Source organism: Sapajus apella, unplaced genomic scaffold, assembly GCF_009761245.1.
Source record: "Sapajus apella isolate SASKATOON/1434 unplaced genomic scaffold, GSC_monkey_1.0 scaffold6, whole genome shotgun sequence".
In the NCBI taxonomy this organism is placed as follows: domain Eukaryota; kingdom Metazoa; phylum Chordata; class Mammalia; order Primates; family Cebidae; genus Sapajus; species Sapajus apella.
Genome location: NW_022436946.1, coordinates 30,712,891 through 30,732,122, shown reverse-complemented (window position 1 = coordinate 30,732,122; position 19,232 = coordinate 30,712,891). Strand labels below are relative to the sequence as shown.

General features: G+C 36.2%; 1 protein-coding gene across 1 annotated transcript in view; it reads right to left on the bottom strand.

The window, feature by feature from the left end:
* Positions 1-680: 680 nt before the first annotated feature.
* Positions 681-19,232, bottom strand: part of MAN1A1 (mannosidase alpha class 1A member 1) — a 181,296-nt gene continuing 162,744 nt past the window's right edge. The window contains exons 9-13 of the mRNA XM_032274918.1: positions 18,391-18,506; positions 13,932-14,151; positions 12,622-12,794; positions 3,846-3,961; positions 681-3,472 (exon numbers count right to left, since the gene is read on the bottom strand). Of these exons, the coding sequence (XP_032130809.1) occupies positions 3,346-3,472; positions 3,846-3,961; positions 12,622-12,794; positions 13,932-14,151; positions 18,391-18,506 (752 nt within the window). The 3' untranslated portion in view covers positions 681-3,345. The remainder of the gene's footprint in view (positions 3,473-3,845; positions 3,962-12,621; positions 12,795-13,931; positions 14,152-18,390; positions 18,507-19,232) is intronic.

Here is a 19,232-nt window from a genome sequence, read left to right as displayed (position 1 = left end):
TGGAGAGAATTTTATACTGATTGGTCAAAGAAGTCATTCTAATAAGGTGGCAATTATGCAGAGACCTGATAAAGTGAAGAATGAGCTACAAAAATAAAGAGTTCCAGGCAGTGGCAACAGCAACCAAAATATGTGAAGCATTTTAAGAAAATACGGTATGAATTTGAAGAATTTAGAGCCCAGGCTTTTTCAAAAATTTTGGAGGATCTATAGCTAAGTTCTCCTTTTTCTATTAAGCCTTTTAGACCACTCAAATCCTATGGACCTCCTGTTTTCATGAGCTTCTATAGAATTTTAGCTTGTAATTTAACACAACTAAATACTATTTTTGTCTTGTTTTGAGGGGTAGGGTGGGGTTAGTCTAATTTTCTTAACTGCATTGCAAATTTATGAGCAAAGATCATAGTTTGTGCTATTTCTGACACCAAAACTTTTAGCCTCTGTGTCCTGGTGTTGAACACATATTAGATCCTTAATAATGGTTATTTTATTACCCAAATACTGTATACGCAAAATTATGTGCAATGCAAAAGTTTTTAATGGGAAATGTTTCCTTGTCAAGATCCTTGTCAAGGTGTGGTATGGAATTGCTGCTAGGATCTAATATTTCTACTTGGAACTGAATGCACTCACTCCTTAAATATACAGAAGCCTACTAAAAAGGAGAAAAATATAACAAATGAGGAGATATATTAAAAGACTTTATTCACAATAGAGAAATTTTACAAATATAATTTTTAAAAATTATGTGTCAATCTATTATGTTTCCCATAACATTGGAGATTTATATATAAAGTTGAAAATGACAGAATGGATTTATGTACAAATCAAAAATAATGTACAAAATATGCAGCTCATGAAAACATTATGACAAGTCATTGATTTCTGTAAACTGACATACAACTAACATGTGTAATATTAATTGCACAAAGTATATCAAGACATATTGTATAAACACAAAATTAAGTGCTATTTTAACTGTTCATCTTTCAGTATGTGAATATATATATAAATTTAACCACACAATTTTGTTGAAAATAAGTTTCTACTTAAAGATTCAGTTGTTAAAATTAACCCAAAATATAATTTTAATTAAATTCTATCACTATAATATTAATCTCTTATCTTGTTTACATTTTTGGTGTTTGGGGACTTTTGTTAAAAAAAATTCCAAGTTCTAGAATTGAAAAAATTTCATTGTTGCCATTGAGAGGGCAACATATAGCACAGCTTCTTGTCTATGCACACCAGGATACCAAGGTACCTTACAGTGCAGTGTGTACATACAACCTGATTTTAATACTCTATCTGCTGCAGAAATACTTATCAGCTTTGTGCTCTTTCAAATCAAATTGAAAAGAAAATGAGTTAATTTAAATTGCAAGTTCAAGGACATTTATACAAACATTATAATCTTAATGCATGTGGCGCAATTTTGGCAATAATTCTTAATATTTTGCCTTGAAGTCCTGGGAACCAAGGGCTCTTGCTATCCATTCATTTCATTAGGTGAATTGAAGATATGAGTGGGAGAAGTTATTCTGGATCACAGAGACACATTAGCATGGAAATAATGATGTACTAAAGACTCTTACATTTACTAATTTTACTAATTTATTCTTTGACATATACCAATGCATGATGTTGAAAAACAGAAAGAAGGTCACAAAGACGGTCCTGTCAATTAAAGGAAATATTTTAAAACACTTTCAAAAGCTAAAATAACTAAAACTGTGAAGTCTGTTGATATCTAAGAAAACAATTGTCTTCAATAATACTAGGTGGAACCATATGAAACTGCTGACAGTTTTTAAACCAAAAATGCAGCAATTTCATAGGCTTCAGCCTAATCCACGTGGTTGCACTGATCTTTCTCACCATTATAGGCTGAAAATTCACATGGTCAAAGTCTTTGCACTTCAGTATATGCATCATATTAGCCCTTTCATGGAAATAGCTATATCTACATAAATATATATGTATATATAGTAAGCCAATGTAAATAAACAGAAGGTATCACCAAATCTATTCTTGAGAAAATCATTCCTATTTCAAAACTTAATGTTTAAAAGAATTATATATTGATTTTGATCTACTCCAGGACTGTGGGGGATTGGGAGTGGCCATTTCTTTATATTTCTTCCAGGTTGTGATCTCTATGTTGAATATAACCATACTAAATATGCTACATTCTTATTTGGCCTAAAAATTTATTAGGTTTTCCTTGATTGATCATGAATTAATAAAGATTGGCAAAGCTTCTTTCAGAATCAAATCCTGCTTTCACAAACTGAAATGAAATTTTAGTTGTTCTATAATTTACTACATTTGAAATAGAGCCTTTTTTAAATCTGAGAAATCTGAACCAAATAGAATGCTTTATTTTCTCAAGAAAAAAAATGAAGATGAAATACAAACAAATGAACCAAAAGCCATACAAAATACCCTCTCTTCAGAGAGACCCAATTTCTTCATATATTCAGTTAAACCCAAAAGCTAATCCATTAAGTTATACTATTTTCTTTAGAAAAATGTAATTCAGTGATAGCAGAGCTCTACAAAATTTGAGAGCTCACCTCTCTGTGTAGTAGGGAATGGAAGAAATTAACCAGTACGTAATCCAGAAATGACATAGGGCATTTCAAGTAAAATTAAAGAACACATTTACAAAATAGAAAATGCTAATATAATTAACCAACACAAATACACTGCAGTTCCAATGAAATGAGGTCAACATGAGATGATCCTTTTGGAATGACTTTCTAATTTGAATTACAATGTGAGTGAAGTATTTTAGAAGACATTCTATCAAATAATGATAGACCTGCATAAGGAGGCTGTCACAGTTAGAAGATCTGTCTCTGGTGGATAGACAAACCAGATTAACATGAAGTTGAAAAGGAAAAAGCTTTTTTAATACTTAATTTATTATTATGGCTTTTTGCAACATGGCAAAACATTACAGCTTAAAGCAGACATCATCTCCTCATAGAGGAGGAAAAAGTTTTGCAGTCAAATCAAATTGTAATTAAGAGGTCACTGCTATATCATTCTATTCAGTTTAATAAAAATGGTATTACAGCTTCATGAACTTCAGAGATAATAGGTTACTCAAAAACATAAAAAAACTGGTGGATACACTGGCTGAATAATAAAGAATATGATAAGGAATTTAAGTCCATCTATACTTATGATAATAAACATAAAAGACTGCAAAACAATTTAAGACCTTAGAATAATCACAGACCTATTAATAAAAGTTCATCACGTGCCTGATTACCAGAAAAGGAATTGTTAAGGTATGCAGTGAAGGGAATGGAGCGGAATAAAATATAAGATGTCGTTTTATTCCTCTTTGAGTTCAACTTCCTTTTTATCTGTAGGGAGGATAGGGAGAAGATGTGCCTCGGTATTGAAGATCCAATGCTCCAGTGGAAGAAGATCATCGTCAGAAAATATTAGGTACAAATATCTGGTGAGAGAAACATAAGTAGATGAGGCCCAAGAGACTAGACAGGCAGTGAAACCACAAACACACAGCAAAACCACATCAATGTCTCCATTTATCTTATTTAGAAACATGGAGTAAAATACCAGAGTAAAATATATCAAAACCCTGAGGGGTTACACTCATTACCATGGGGTAAAGAAGCTACTCAGTGCTTTGGTGTTAGTAGTACCAAGTCACTGAACCTAGTTACTGAGAATACGCCTGCAATTATAGCCATGCCTGATATTCTTAGTCAGTCATACTTGACACTACTTGAATGTGTTCATGATAAAGATGTCTACAAAGATCTGTCCAAGTACCTTAGCCACATGGTTTTAGAATAATTTTCACCTACTTCAGTGTCTCTGCCAAGAAGAAACTCTGCTGCACATCATCATAACTCTCATGAAGAAGGTAAACATCCCTTAGGCCTGAATAGCCTCCGTTCACTCTGCAATGGCTTTCCAAGGCCTAAATTACAAAGGAGGGGAAAAAATGGTCACAATTTAGTAAACTGATTGTCACTAATTTTTATTATTAGATTGCCAAGTTCAGATAAGACTTATTTTTTTGAGATAGGATCTCATTCTGTTGCCTGGGTGGAGTACAGTGGCACCATCATGGCTCACTGTAGTCTCTACCTCTTGGGCTCAGGCGATTCTCTGCCTTAGCCTCCCAAGTAGCCAGGACAACAGGCATGTGCCACCCCACCCAGCTAATTTTTTATAGAGATGGGCTTTTGCCACGTTGCCCATGCTGGTCTCAAACTCCTGGGCTCAAGTGATCTGCCTGCCTCCACCTCCCAAAGAACTGGGATTACAGGCATGAGCCATCGTGCCCAGCCAAAATTTATTTTTTAAAAATTGGATTCAAATTAAATGAAAGTTTGTTAGAATTTTAGGAAAAAATTTAAAACCATAAACTAAATGTAAATTAAAAATGAAGTCATAGAACATATGGACTATTTGAAACACTAATACCTAATTTGAAACACTTCTACCTTTAGTTTTGGAACAATTTTTCACTGAGTTTTACCATTTCCTCCTATGGTCTAGAGCAGGGTTTAGCAAAGTATGGACTGTAGGCTAAATGCAGTCCAGTGTTTATTTTTGTAAATAAACTTTTATTAAACCACAGCCATATTGTTTAAATATTGTCTGTGGCTGTTTTTGTACTACAATGACAGAGCTAAGTAGATGCAACAGAGACTGTCTGGATGGCCCCCAAGCCTGATATTGTCTGGCTCGTAACAGAAAGAGTTTGCTGATCCCTAGTTTACAGAGATTGCTAATGTTGACTGGGATCATAAACCGCTGGCTGAGAAACTGTACTGGAGCAAAATTAGAATACCGCTACTATAGTCAGAATACCTGATTTTTGGAAAATTGATTGTAGGGGACTCATCAGTGATATTGGTAACAGAGCTAAAAGAAGAAAATGAAAGACAGCGAGAGACATGTGACTGGGATCTATTCCTAAAAAACATGTCTTTAGTCTAGTATGGAAGTAGATGGGATGACCCCACTGACAACTCTCTAGAGAGAAATGATCCGACATTTCTGTAGTTGTCTGAACTTAATGAATATTTGGAAAAGAGATGGGTTGGGCAGTGTGAGGATGAACATTTAGGTATCAACCTAAACCAATCTGCCTTCCATTTTGTTGGTTACCACTAAGTTGGCTGTTTTTGCTTTCTTTTCCCTTTCCAGAGCCCGCTTTCTTTATTTGTTTCTATTTTTCTTTAACTTTTTTGCAGCTTTATCAACATGTGACAAATAAAAATTGTATGTATTGTAAGGTGTACAACGTGATGTTTTGATATACATATGTAAACACTGTGAAATGATTACCACAATCAAGCTGATTAACATATCCATCACCTCACATCTTAAATACTTTCATGTGTGTACTGAGAACCCTTGAGAGTTAATCATATATTATTACTAACTGTAGTCACCATGCTACACATTAAGTCTCCAGAACTCACCCATCTTATATTAAGTGAAAATTCATACCCTTTGACCAATTATTTCTTCTTTTCTCCATCTCCAAGTCCCTAGTAACCACCATTCTACTCTCTGCTTCTATGAGTACAACTTTTTAAAAAAGATTCCACATATAAGTGAGATCATACAGTGTTCGTCTTTGTGTCTGGCTTATTTCACTTAGCATAATGTCCTCCAAGTTCATCCACATTGTAACAAATGGCAGGAGTTCCTTCTTTTTTAAGGCTGAATAATATTTTATCATGTATATACGCCACATTTCTATTCGTCCACTGATGGACACTTAGGTTGTTTCTGTATGTTGGCTATTGTAAATCATGCTGCGATGAACACAGAAGGACACATTGCTCTTGGAGATGCTGATTTCATCTTCTGTGGATATACTTCAAGAATTAGGATTGCTGGATCACATGGTAGCTCTATTTTTAATTTTTTGAGAAACCTCCATACTGTTTTCTATAATGGCTGCATCAATTTTCATTGCCCCCAAGAGTATACAAAGGTTCCCTTTATTCTGCATCCTCACCAACACTGATTATCTCTTGAATTTTTGATAACAGCCATTTAAAAAGGTGTGAAGTGATATCTCACTGTGGTTCTGATTTATAGTTCCCTGATGATTTGTGATGTTGAGCATCTTTTCACTTTTGGCTATCTATAGGTCTTCTTTGGAAAAATGTCTCTTCAGATCCTTTGCCCATTTTAAAATAAGGTTGTTTTTCTACTACTGAATTGTAAGGTCCTTATATATTTTGGATATTAATACCTTACAGATACATGGTTCACACATATTTTTGTCACCATTTGTTTAGTTGTTTCCTTTGCTGTAGGGAACTTTTTGGTGTGAGGTAGTTTCATATGTTTCTTTGCTTTTGTTGCCTGTGTTTTGGGGTCAAATCCAAAAAATCATTGCCAAGCTCAATGTCAAGGAGCTTTTCCCCCATTGTTTTCTCCTAGGAGTTTTATGGTTTCAGGTCTTATGTTTAAGTCTTTAATTCATCTTGAGCTGGTTTTTGTCCTGTTTATATTTTGAAATTACATTTGCTGCTCTGCTAGTTACCAGGCATATTCATCTCTAGGAAAGTTATTTTCTGCTCATCACATCCTACTAATCCTATTAATTATATGGTCAAATAAAAATTTCCATCGTACGAAAATTGCCATCTGCAATCTGGTTCTAATATTTTGACTCTAGACAAAAATAACAAAGCTTAAGACTAAAACCCTAAGATATTTTATAGTGAAATAAAGAAAATATAAACAAGAGAAACTTACTCTTAGTTTCTCATGTCATTTTTCATTTATTTTTAAATTTTCTCCTATGAATCATAATTTCATACTCTTTTGTTTTACATGTATAATTGTACCCCATTTTTCTTCCATTTAATCCAACTACCAAAAAGATGGAAGGCATAGATCTTGCCATATTAGTTGAGAAAAATCTTCTCTGGCTAGAAAGGATTTTGGAGGAAAACAAGGCTCTAAGAATGTAGAGCTCAGAAGAGAGGTGAGGGAAAGCAAATGCCAGCCATGGATTCTCAAGAGCAGAGATGTTTCACTGAGAGCTCAGCTCCCATCTGCAGATACCGATAATGAGGTTATTGATTTTTCACATCAAGGCTGGAGGACAGAAGGGAGAGAGCAGGGACTGTGAGGAGAAGCATTTAATTACCTGGTTAAAGAAAATCTGACCAGCAGGCCACATGAATAAAGAAAATAAAGAAAATGCCTCATGATTTCATACTTTTAAAAAGCCCCCAAGAAAATAAGAACAATCAACTTAAAAACAGATGCTTCAATTAAATTCTAAGTTCTAGACAGTATGTCAAATGGAGGATGAGCATGAAGAAAGAAACTTTAAATCCTATTATTTTTTTCCTTCCTCTTATTTTTGATAAAAAGTCAACCAGATAGAGTGAGCCAAAAATTATTTGCTAAAAAAAGGAAAAAAAAATCAGAATTTAGAAAAAATGGGCAAGCTTTTTATGGGAAACCCCATTTCCAGAAATTTGTTTAAATAGGTTTTAATCCAAAAACCTTTTCTTAGTTGTTCCCTTGAGGTTTTTGATGATTCAATGAGAAGGCCAGCCATGATAAATAGCCACTTCTCCTCCCCATGGAAACTGCTCTCAGCTCCTTATTTTGTTAAATAGGAGGAGTTGCTTTTGGGGTGGACAATGCCCACCACGTTTCTTTCTAGTTCACCCTCTCATTCTTGTTCCCCACAAGTCCTCTTGGGGTAAACTACAGTATTCAAGAACACAGTCAAAATTTTTGAGTGGTGGGCCAAGTTCCAGCTGGAGACCCCCTTATCAGTGCCCCAGAAGCTCCATGTCCCAGGCAGCATCTTTCTTCTCAACATGGGGTTGTACATGAGGATAAAACAAGAGGAGGAAACGCTTAGACAGTAATAAGGGCTTTTGGAGGTTTAGAGAGGGCCAGCCACTTTCAGTTTTTGAAGCTTTTAGTAAATGAAAAAAAAAATTTTTTTTTTTTTTGTTAAAAAGGAAAATCACCAAAGAACCTCCCCTTTCCCCTCATGTAAAAGTCTAGATTTTAAGACTTTAGGAATGTGAAGCTTGGGACAAGTAGCTTTCCTGGGCCCTTATAACAGCCTGATTCTACCAGCATCTCAACAGTGGAAGTTGTCATGTGTTTGAATGGCAAAGCGTAACCAGATCATCACTGTACTACAATCTGTTCTTCGGACTCTCAGCCTCTAGGCATAGGGACCACCTTGGTTTTGAGTAAATGCTTCTATTATTAGTGATCCTAGCTGACTGGGATGTGCTAATAGCAGAGAACAGTGTATGAGAATGCTTACGGTGACTTTGTAGCAGGAGCGGCAGGGGAAAGGATCTTTCGGACACCGAATACAGGAGGAAGGAATGTATTTCAGCTGGGAGCTTTGGTGGCATAGGTGCTTAACAGCCAAACTCCGCTAAAAAAGGGAGGTTCAGCCTTTATATAGGCTTATACTTTAGATGTTATACATGGAAGAATCTTAGGTTCATAGTTTTTAGGACTCACATGTGAAAAGGTTTCTGTTTACAGTTTTAGGAATTACATACGAAAGGGTTTCAGTTCACAGTTTCAGGAATTACATATGAAAGGGCTCTGGTTTACAGTTTTAGGACTCACATGTGAAAAGGTTTCTGGTTTGATCTTGCTTTAAGTAAAAATAGTGCCTTCTGAAGTTTCCCCAAGGCCTAGCCTGTTGTTTTCAGGAAGGAGATTCAGGAGGCACCAGCTGATGTGACAGAGCGGGGAGGGAATCCCCAATGCCTGGGTCTCCCTCCTCAACTTGAGCTCTAAACAAAGGATGAAAGACAAACCTGACCCTCCAGTGATTATGCTTTATACTTGGAGTGGGGGGTAGGTAAGAAAATAGTGAGCATCATGAGTTAAATCATAAGTCAGAAAGCATTACTGTGAGGACAGAAGAGCATTCTCTTATCTACCACATATATAAACGGCTGATCCATGGAGTGTAAGGCTGTCTACTTGACTGTGGTCTGAACTCAAGGGTAGAACACAGAGAACCAGACACCTGGAAAAAATCAAAAAGTCTGGAAACAGGATGAAGCCTGAGGAGGCAGGAGGAGGAAGGAGGAAGACAAGTCACTTTCTGAGAGTTGAAATGTCTGAGTGGAAAACGTTAGACCAAAGAAAAATGTCTGTGCAAAAAACCAAAACCCGCAAACCTGAAACTACGAAAAAAATACCTGAAGCCAAAAAAATCCCAAATCCCTATGTAAGGCTTTATCCTTTACCATAGATCAGCTGAGACATTATATAATCTATGTTAATATATAATTAATATCCTGATAAAGCTCATACTGTAAGTTATCAGATATTTAATTGGAAGGAATTTGTCAGTTTCTCATTTTTTTTTTTTTAATTTTCGAGAGAATCTCGCTCTATTGTTCAGGCTGGGATGCAGTGGTGCGATCTTAGCTCAACGTAACATTGAACTCCTGGGCTCAAGTGGTCCTCCCTCCTCAGCCTTCTGAGTAAGCAGGGACTATAAAAGTGTGCCACCATGACCGGCTAATTTTTACATTTTGTTGCCTAGGCTGATCTCAAACTCCTATCCTCAAGCCATCCTCCCACCTCGGCTTCCCAAAGTGTTGGGATTACAGGCTTGAGCCACCATGCCTGGCCTTCATGACACTTTTGAGAAAAAGGAAAAGAAATATCAGTTAAATATTGTTTCTGTCAGGCAGACTCACAAGTGCTTGAACACCAGTGATTAATGGAGTGCTGTTAACCCACAAAAGAACTGTCTAGTGTTGTACTGCTGGATTATATACCTTTTCATATCTTATTTGACATTATTATTAGAAATTTAATTAAGACATGGAAAGCAGGTTTCTCAAGTGTATCAGTGAAAGATAGCTGGGAAGGGAGTGCTTTTTGTTAGAAGATAGGAAGACGGCTTACAAGTACTTTACAAACTGAAAGTATGGGTGAAACAAGGCAGAATGCAAAGAAGATGTGACTCAACAGCAGCTAATGGAGAAGCTAACACTGAAAATAATTTCAATACAAGCCAGTTTGTTGTTGTTTTAAAAAAATTTAAATATAAATCTACTAAAAGAACAAGTTGGACCATAAGCTGTGAAAAATCACACTGCAAAAAGAAGAAGAGAGGTTTTTGAGACATACTGCTCAGTCCTAAAAGACCACAGCTGGAAACCATGCCAGGAAAAGAAAATCAAAGGAAACGATGGATGGATGAGGAAAGGAGGAGCTGGCAGAACCTGCTATCTTCAGATAACTGAGGAGCTGAAATGTAGATGGGAGATGTTTTCCTCCGGTGCCTACAGAGCACAGAACATTGTAAATTGTGGCTTCAAAATAAATAACTTTCTAACACCTTCAACCATTAAAAATGGAAATGAATTACTTTATTAGGTGATACATCTCCCTTTGCTGTGAAGTCCTTGCATCGATGAGGAAGAGCTATCTTGCAAAGATAAGGAGGGGAGTCTTGTCTTTAAGTAGAAAGCTGGATGAGGTGATTTTTAAGACCCCCTGTTTCGGTTTGGGTTCCCTTAAAAATAAAGCATGAGACAAAGGTTGGTCACAGGATGCAGGAAGTCTATCAGGGAGGCGACATCAGGAAGTGGGCAAGCGGGAAGAGCAAAACGGGGCAGAAGGGCAAATGAATTACATTAAGTTTCAACTGTGTGCAACGAGGCTCACTCCTGTAAGAACCATGTAGCATGCATTCCAGAATGATTCTTGAAAGAAAGAAAACTGGGATTGCTATCCATCAACTCCAAAACCTCCTTAGTTGAAAACCATTAACTCCCCAGCACTTCCCAGACCACAGCCAGCTGGTTAGGGAAAAGCTCTTCCACCTTCTTTTCCTGACATGGTTTCCAGCTGTGGTCTCAGGTATGTGTCAGAACAGCCAAGTGCTGGAGGTGCTGCAGATGCCAGCATATGTGGGGCTGCTGCTGAAACACAGGAGGCCACGGGGGCGTAACACAGTGGGAGAAAAGTGCGGCCATGCCTTCTAAGTCCTGGGTTTTTGTGGTTTAAAAAATGCAAGATCCTACAGCACTCCTTGCTCACCACTGTAGTTCAGGTTCTAGCAGAGGTTACTGGGGGCACCCCCAAAATGGAGGCCTCATTGTTGTGACACAGGGAAATGATTTCAGGTCATATATTAGGTCAAAGAGTTGACAAGAAATAAAAATCATAACACATAAACCAACCTTATAATCCCATAAACTACCAACCCCCCCCGCCCCGAAGAACAAAGCAAACCAAAGCATCCTGCCCACCTAGCAATGTGGATTTGCTTACTTTCTATTTTTGATCCCTTCTCTGCCATACATTTTGCACATTCTAACATCTATAAAATGGATGTCATAATGTTGTTGGTTATTTTTCTTAGTGGTATATAAAATGATGATGCTTCTTACATAATTATGGTGTTTTAGATTTGAAAGAATACATTATTCCTGATATTCTCAACTTCAACTGATACTCAATTCATTTGCTGGCCAATTGAAGACCAAAACAATTCCCTATCACCAAAGCATAGAAAAGCCTCAATTTTAACATTTTTTTCCAGATAAAAAAACCAGAAATGAAAAGAAATTACAATCACTACTGATTAAATGTAATAGAACTGCCCCCCCACCTCAAAGAGGCCTAGAGAATTGCTGTTATTTAAAATGACTGATGATTAATGATAAGACACATACTAAATGAAGAGGATAATAAGCAAGATTCACCAATGGCTTCCTAAGATATTAGTTAAATTTTACCAAAGGCAATATTCATTTTAGATTTCCTGAGAGAAGTCACTCCTTATGGACAGTTTTTAAAGACAGCTAACTTTCTAACAAAGAGTGCTAGAGAATGAGAGTGTAATTAAAGCACTGACTTGTTCTTATCCCCTGAATTCCCTCCCACTCCTTGCGGAATATAACTCTCACAATTAGACAGACATTGTTAGATGCATATCCTGCAGGGCGCTTCCTCAGGCATTCGGCACGCAAAGCATTCACTAGATTAGTTAGGAAGGAGACATACCATCCTCGACTGGAAAAGACCCAAGAGGTGAAAGGCAATGAGAACAACACACTGGGCACATGGAAAGCTTAAAGATACTCAAAGAAACCTGAAACTAGCGAAGGAATATCCTTCTACAAAGTAATTCTTCTATAAGTGCTTTCTAAAAGTTAGATCTAAGTAGTTATTTACTCTAAGTAAAAGCATATATTAGTATTTTAAAGCCCATAGACAGAAAAAAACATATAGTGGTTTATTGAAACAGAGGTGAATATCCGAGAGCTGCCAATAACGCTTAGGTGGGATTAAGGGATCATCATTTTTGTATTCATGGGAACTTAATTTTAGACTATGCCTTTCTAGTTATCTTCTTCAATATCTAAGTCTATCAGTAGGTATATCTGTATCAATGTTATATAAGCTGAAGCCAGGCATATAAAATGACTTCAATGAAATTACACAGTCCTTGGTGGAAAAAATCCTGGTTGAAGCTTTAAAAATTATATAAAAGTTGGTAAGCTAGATTTATAGGTATCGCTGAACATTTTTTACTACGACATTTATCTATAAGAAAAATGCAAATTAAAACATCACCTCTACGGCTTCCCAGGCCCATTTCCTGTACTTTGGATCATGAGTCAGTCTCCACATATACATGTAAGTCTCTATAACTTCAGGCCGTAAGATGTAGTATTTTTCATTTTGTCTTGTAGCAATGGCTTCAACACCACCATCAAATCTGAAAGCTTCTGGTCCCAGCTTCATAACTAAAGGACATGGAATGAGTGAATAAGGGTTATTTTCCTGGACAGTGTTTAGAGTCTATAACATAAATGAAACTAGAAAATACAGTCATCCCTTAGTATCTATGAGGGATTGGTTCAGGACCCTCTGAGGATAACAAAATCCATGGATCCTTGAGTCCCTTATGTAAAATGGCATAGTATTTGCATACAACCTAGGTACATTCTCCCATAAGCTTTAAATCACCTCGAGTTTACTTATAATCCTTAATACAGTGTAAATGTTATGTAACTAGGTGTTATGCTGTACTGTTTAGGGAATAAAGATAAGAACAAAAAGTCTATACATGTTTAGTACAGACAGAACCATCCATTTTTGGGGAACATTTCTGATCTGTGGTTGTGGAACTCAGGGATACAAGGGTCTGACTGTACTTTAACAACATTGAAGAGAGATGTCAAAATAGTCATTTTAAAAAAGAGTTATAAACTTCATATACTATATAATATTCATATACTTTAAAAATTGTAAAACTCATCTAAAAGAGTCCCTTTTAGGAAATAGCACAATTTTTTTTTTTCCATTTAACCCCCATTTATTGAGCACCCACCAGGCAGGTTCAAGGCACCATGAAATATCATTTGAGTTAGGCAAAAACTTAGTGATTAACAATCCTAAGTAAGTTTGTTACAAAAGGCCAGCTATTTACACTTTGTGCTTCAAATTCCTATTTTATAAGAAGGGAGTGGGATTCATGATCTATTTCATGGGGGATGTGAAGAAGATTAATAATGGTTTATAACATGCTGTTTCTCTTTGCAGGGGGATAGAGGCCCTTGCCCAATGTTATTGGCAAAAGTAGAAGTCAGTAAATTAGGCTGGCTTTAACCCTTTATTGCCTGGATTTTTGTTTCTTGGCAAACTCAGGGTAAGTATTTTTTAGGTAGAAAAGCATTGCCTTTTAAAATAAAAACATAACTTAAATGAAACTACAAATTACAGTCATCCCTCAGTATCTGTGACGGATTGGTTCCATCATTAATCATGATCATTAAGTTTCATAGGCAGAGTGGATATTCTTTTGATGGCAGCAATGACAAAACTGCATGAAATCAAAGCATGTGGGAATAGACTATAAATGAAGAATAACAGGTACTCACATGTTCTATTATATGATTCATGACAGGTACGGGCAATTTCAGCGCCAAGTTCAAGGTAGTGTTGGGCCAGGCCTTCAGGAGCTCCATCAGCCCCGAGTGCAAACATGCCTCCTGCAAAGCAGGTCAGGTGGCCCATCTTGTGCTCCAGGAGGCCCCCTTTCCACTCTGCGATGTAAGTTAGTCCACTGCTAGACTTGCGGATCAAATGAGTCTCAATGGCCTGGAAAAAACACTTATTTTTAATATTTTGTAATCTCTTTAAATTTATACTAAAAATATCCTCAATCATTAAAAAAAAAGAGAATAAAACATAACTCACAATCTAAATTTGGTGTTACAAATCCATTCAATCTGAAATTATACGCTATCGCTTTCTGTCTTCCTCCTCTAGTTTATGCCTTATTAGCTTGGTTAGTCAGAATCAACACTGCTGGGCCTGCACAGTTGGTTTTGCTAGGTTCTGTGACCAAACGCTTGTATTCCTCATATTCAAAAAACTTTCCCCTTCCTCAAAACAGGCCACTGGTGCAGTGGTAATAGTTGATTTGGTACATTTTCATTTCCACAAGTGGTGAAATAACACAAAGCCCAGGCCCTAAGGTGGATGGAGAACACAGCATATTTGTGCATGAGATCCAGGCTGGTGGCAGAACTCTTCCTTTCACTGCCTTAGGCTTGAAGCGATAACAAAATAGAGTGGCAAAGAGGTGTTCTGGAGCCAGAAGACTTGGCTTCTAATTCCAGCTCTGACACTATCTGTGACTTGTGGGAGCTGACAATTTGCTTACTATATCCCTAAATCTCAGCATCCTAATCCATAAATGAGAACAACAGGATCTCCTGAGAGGACTCGGTCAGATTTTGTTTATGAAGCAGTCACTGCTGCAAGTGGCACTTGGTAAAAGTCATTTCTAATTATCATTTATATCTCCAATGTGGTGACACTTGAATCAAGTTCTTCCCTAATAATTCTATTAAAAAGCATGCTACTATATAATGAATAAATATTATTCATTAATATTTTAAAAATTAAAAATCTTTAAATTTGGGAGAAATGACAATGTTCATAAAAATGATATATAAAAGATCTTTTATTTCTATCCCGGGTCTGTTGGTATTCTCTTAAACTAGACAGAGAAATAAAATATGCCTTGTATTTTAAAAAGCAAAAATAAAGTGTTTGGCATTGCTAATTTCCAATTACTCTAACAGAAAATGCTTTCATTGCTGCCCCACAATTACTTCACAAAAGGAAAAAGGATATGACTGCATCTATACCTGTACACTGCTATCAAAAAAGAGGGATTTTTTAGGAAGCACATTTGGGAATAGTAGGCACAGAAAAAAACCTGTGATAGGGAAGAATGAATGAAAATGAATACATAGGAAGCTAAAACCTTTCCTACCTTTATTGGAAATAAACAAATGAAACCAAGATGGGAAGAAATAAATGAACATATTACTGTGCTCATTAACTGTGGTTAAGCTAATGTTATTGATGGTTTAGTTATTACATTAATATTTCATTCTTATTTTATGCAACTGAACATTTTAGCTATTTATACTTCTCATAACACAAATTGCAATAAAGTCTTTCAAGCAGATACTTGTTCATCACCCAAGAAATTATTCTTTCTACATGGCAAGAGTAATAGCTTTTGAGCACAAATTAGAGAAACATTATTACCCTGTTATGGATTCTAAATGAAGTATGGTATTATTTCTGGCATGATTCAGACCAAGTTGCTACCTATTAATAAAAACTACAATGAGGCCGGGTGCGGTGGCTTACGCCTGTAATCCCAACAGTTTGGGAGGCCAAGGCGGGCGGATCACAAGGTCAGCAGATCGAGACCATCTGGCTAACATGGTGAAACCCTGTCTCTATTAAAAACCCAAAAATTAGCTGGGCGTGGTGGCACACGCCTGTAGTTCCAGCTGCTCGGGAGGCTGAGGCAGGATAATTGCTTGAACCTGGGGGGCGGAGGTTGCAATGAGCCGAGATTGCGCCACTGTACTCCAACCTGGGCGACAGAGCGAGACTCTGTCTTAGGAAAAAAGAAAAACAAACAAACAAACAAACAAATCTACAATGAAATTCCAAGACTTTTAAAGCAATTGTTTTGTGTGGCCATGGGAAAATGTAAATAAATACAAAGAAGGATAAATAGTCTTTAGCAGATCTGAAAAAACTGTGTCAAAGCTATAGATAATTGATTAGAAAAAAAGAGTATTATACATTTTGTGATTTAATCCTTCTGTAATTGATTTAAAAAAATTAGTTTGATGAAGCCTTCAGAATCGTAAATGTCTGATAAGTCATCTGCCCAGGTGTCATTTACCACCATGAGTTCCTACTGTTGTCTCCAGATAGGGCCATGATAACTAGTTGAAAGCTCAAAATATTGTTATTAAAATAATCAAATAAAACATACCACTCTGGGATAAATGCTTTCCAAAATCTACTTGAAGCTACAACAGAGTAACGGTATCTTCAGTCATCAACTGTCCAGAACAATAATGTATGGCATCCTCCCTTTGATAACAATAATCTTCTAAAGTACAACTTAGCAGAAAGAAACTTTGTTATATAAGACATTCCTACTTCTCACAACAGAAATTTAGTTGTTCTAGCTTTGCTTTCTAAATTGAAAATATACAATGGATTAAAAATTAGCTTTTACTATTAAGAGAAGCCAGAATCACTCTGACTTTATTTGTTCTTAATGGATTTTCCTGTCAATGATTTGTCTAAATCCAATATACTAAAAGTTGTGTGGGTATGGTTTTAGGAACTAGGAGAAAAATATTTCAAATAATATTTTAAAGCTGTCTTTCTTGGAACATCAAGACCTTAGAGGGCCAGTTTAAGATTAATTAAAATGTCTGCCAGTATGGTAATTAGAAGATGACAGAATGGAAACTATAAAATACGGAGAATTCCCTAGGTTAAAATCTGAAACCTCATAGCAATGAGGAAAAATATAAAAGAGGCCATGTGGATCATATGCTAATTTGCTTTTGATGTTAATCACGTGCCTTTATAAAGGTTGTGCCAAATGTAGGCCCATGTTCTAACTAAGGCACTTCTGGTTCCTACATATGAAGTAGTGAAGACTTGTAAAGGAAACCAATGTCATAATCAATGTAGTTAACCAGAACAAAGCAAGCTGCATTTATATTTAAATAAATAAGTATGCCTATGTCAAAATGAGGCCTAGACCTCTTGTTAGAAAGACCAATTTTACAATGGCTACTTCACTGGGACTACAAATTTCCATTTTTCCCTATGAATCAACACTCTGATTATTAAAAAAAGTTTCTAAGCTGTCAAGAAAAATAAAACTTTTCTGAGAGCTGAGCCACTATTTTACATTACTTGAGAAGCCTTGATAATAATTAATATTAAAAGAATATATGTGAGTTACCACATAAAACAATCACAAAAGCACCTGATTCCACTAAAAAATTCTGTTCCTAATGAGTACAAGTTCAAGTATTTTAGATAAAATAATTTTCTTCCTGACTTTATTTACTTTCTAATTTATTTTCAGTTTTGATTGAGGCTTAACTGGAGATGTTTCTTAGTTCACTTTTATACTGGCCTCCTCCTAAAGACTTTAAGTGGTTTCTAACTTACCTTACTAACTTACTGCCTGCAAATTGGTAAACGATTTAAATGTAGAATGGAAATTCTTACACATAAATCCACAGTGGATGAATTAAAAGGAACACATATTGATACAGACAAATTTTAATCTTAATTTTGGTTCAATATGTAATATCTCTGAGGGCACAGCAACCTTATCTGTAAAATTGGGTGAGTAATATCTTGAGTACTGTGAGAGGAAAAAAAAACCCAACTCCACAATTTCATTTAAAGGAGCTACCTAATACACTGCTTAGCACACGGTAGGCAATTCAAAACACAACTACTGCCTCTTACTTCTCCTCCATTGTAAAGAACCTTTGATACTATTAATGATCTTCTCTGAAATATGAGTTTGTTCAGATTTTTATGTGTGGATTTCCTTAGAATACTATCCATATATCTCTGAGGACAAGTTTACTTCACAGGGAGGTATCCATTGGGACTGTCTGCCATCTTGGGCAATTTTAACTTAGGCAATTGTCAGAATACAAATTCAGGATTTTCCCCCACATAATTTAAATTGTGGTCCTAAGGAGAGAATTCATATTTATGAAAGAATATGACTTTTTCAGATATGTGACTCTTAACTGAGGTTTAAACCATGCAAAAACTTGAACTGCCTTATTAGAAATAAACATCAAATATGATCACTATTCTTATGATGATATTAGCAAATACTGAACTCTACCTAACTGGAAATACTTTGTAACTCATTCATGTAGTATACTACTTATTCATTAAAATCTTATTAATATATAAGTTATAAGTTACAGTTGAGTGGCAAAGGTGGTTTAAATATTGGGTTACCTGAACAGCATCAAAATACATCTTCTTAGCTTCCAGATCTGTCTTGCCAGACATTAACCAGGCCTTCAGCAAATATTCATAGAAGCTGTCTCCAAGTCCTCCAACTGATACATGATCTGGAAAGGGAGGGAAATGAATTTTAGAGTGATTCAGCTTTTAATTCAGATAATGCAGCAATATCACATTAACAACTAGGATGCAACCCTATGTCAACTGCAAATCACTGTTACATTGAAATTCCAACAAATCTCTCATTTTCAGAAAGATATTCTGAAATGAGCAGATGGGCTATTAACTAATGTAACATACTCTAAATAATTACCAGTAGTTTTGTAAACATGGAAGATAAAAGATATGTAATCACCCCTAATTCTAAAAATCTGGTTTTCCAGTGAAACATACCCAACTAAAATGTTCATAGTATATATTTAAATACATTTTATTTGCTTTAGTTCTGAATGACATAAAATTCTGGCAAAGCTATGAGTATTAGCAAATCTTTCTTAAAAAGTGGTTGGTAGCCGGGCGCGGTGGCTCAAGCCTGTAATCCCAGCACTTTGGGAGGCCGAGGCGGGTGGATCACAAGGTCAAGAGATCGAGACCATCCTGGTCAACATGGTGAAACCCTGTCTCTACTAAAAACACAAAAAATTAGCTGGGCATGGTGGCATGTGCCTGTAGTCCCAGCTGCTGAGGAGGCTGAGGCAGGAGAATTGCTTGAACCCAGGAGGCGGAGGTTGCGGTGAGCCAAGATCGCGCCATTGCACTCCAGCCTGGGTAACAAGAGCGAAACTCCGTCTCAAAAAAAAAAAAAAAAAAAGTGGTTGGTAATAAAATAAGAA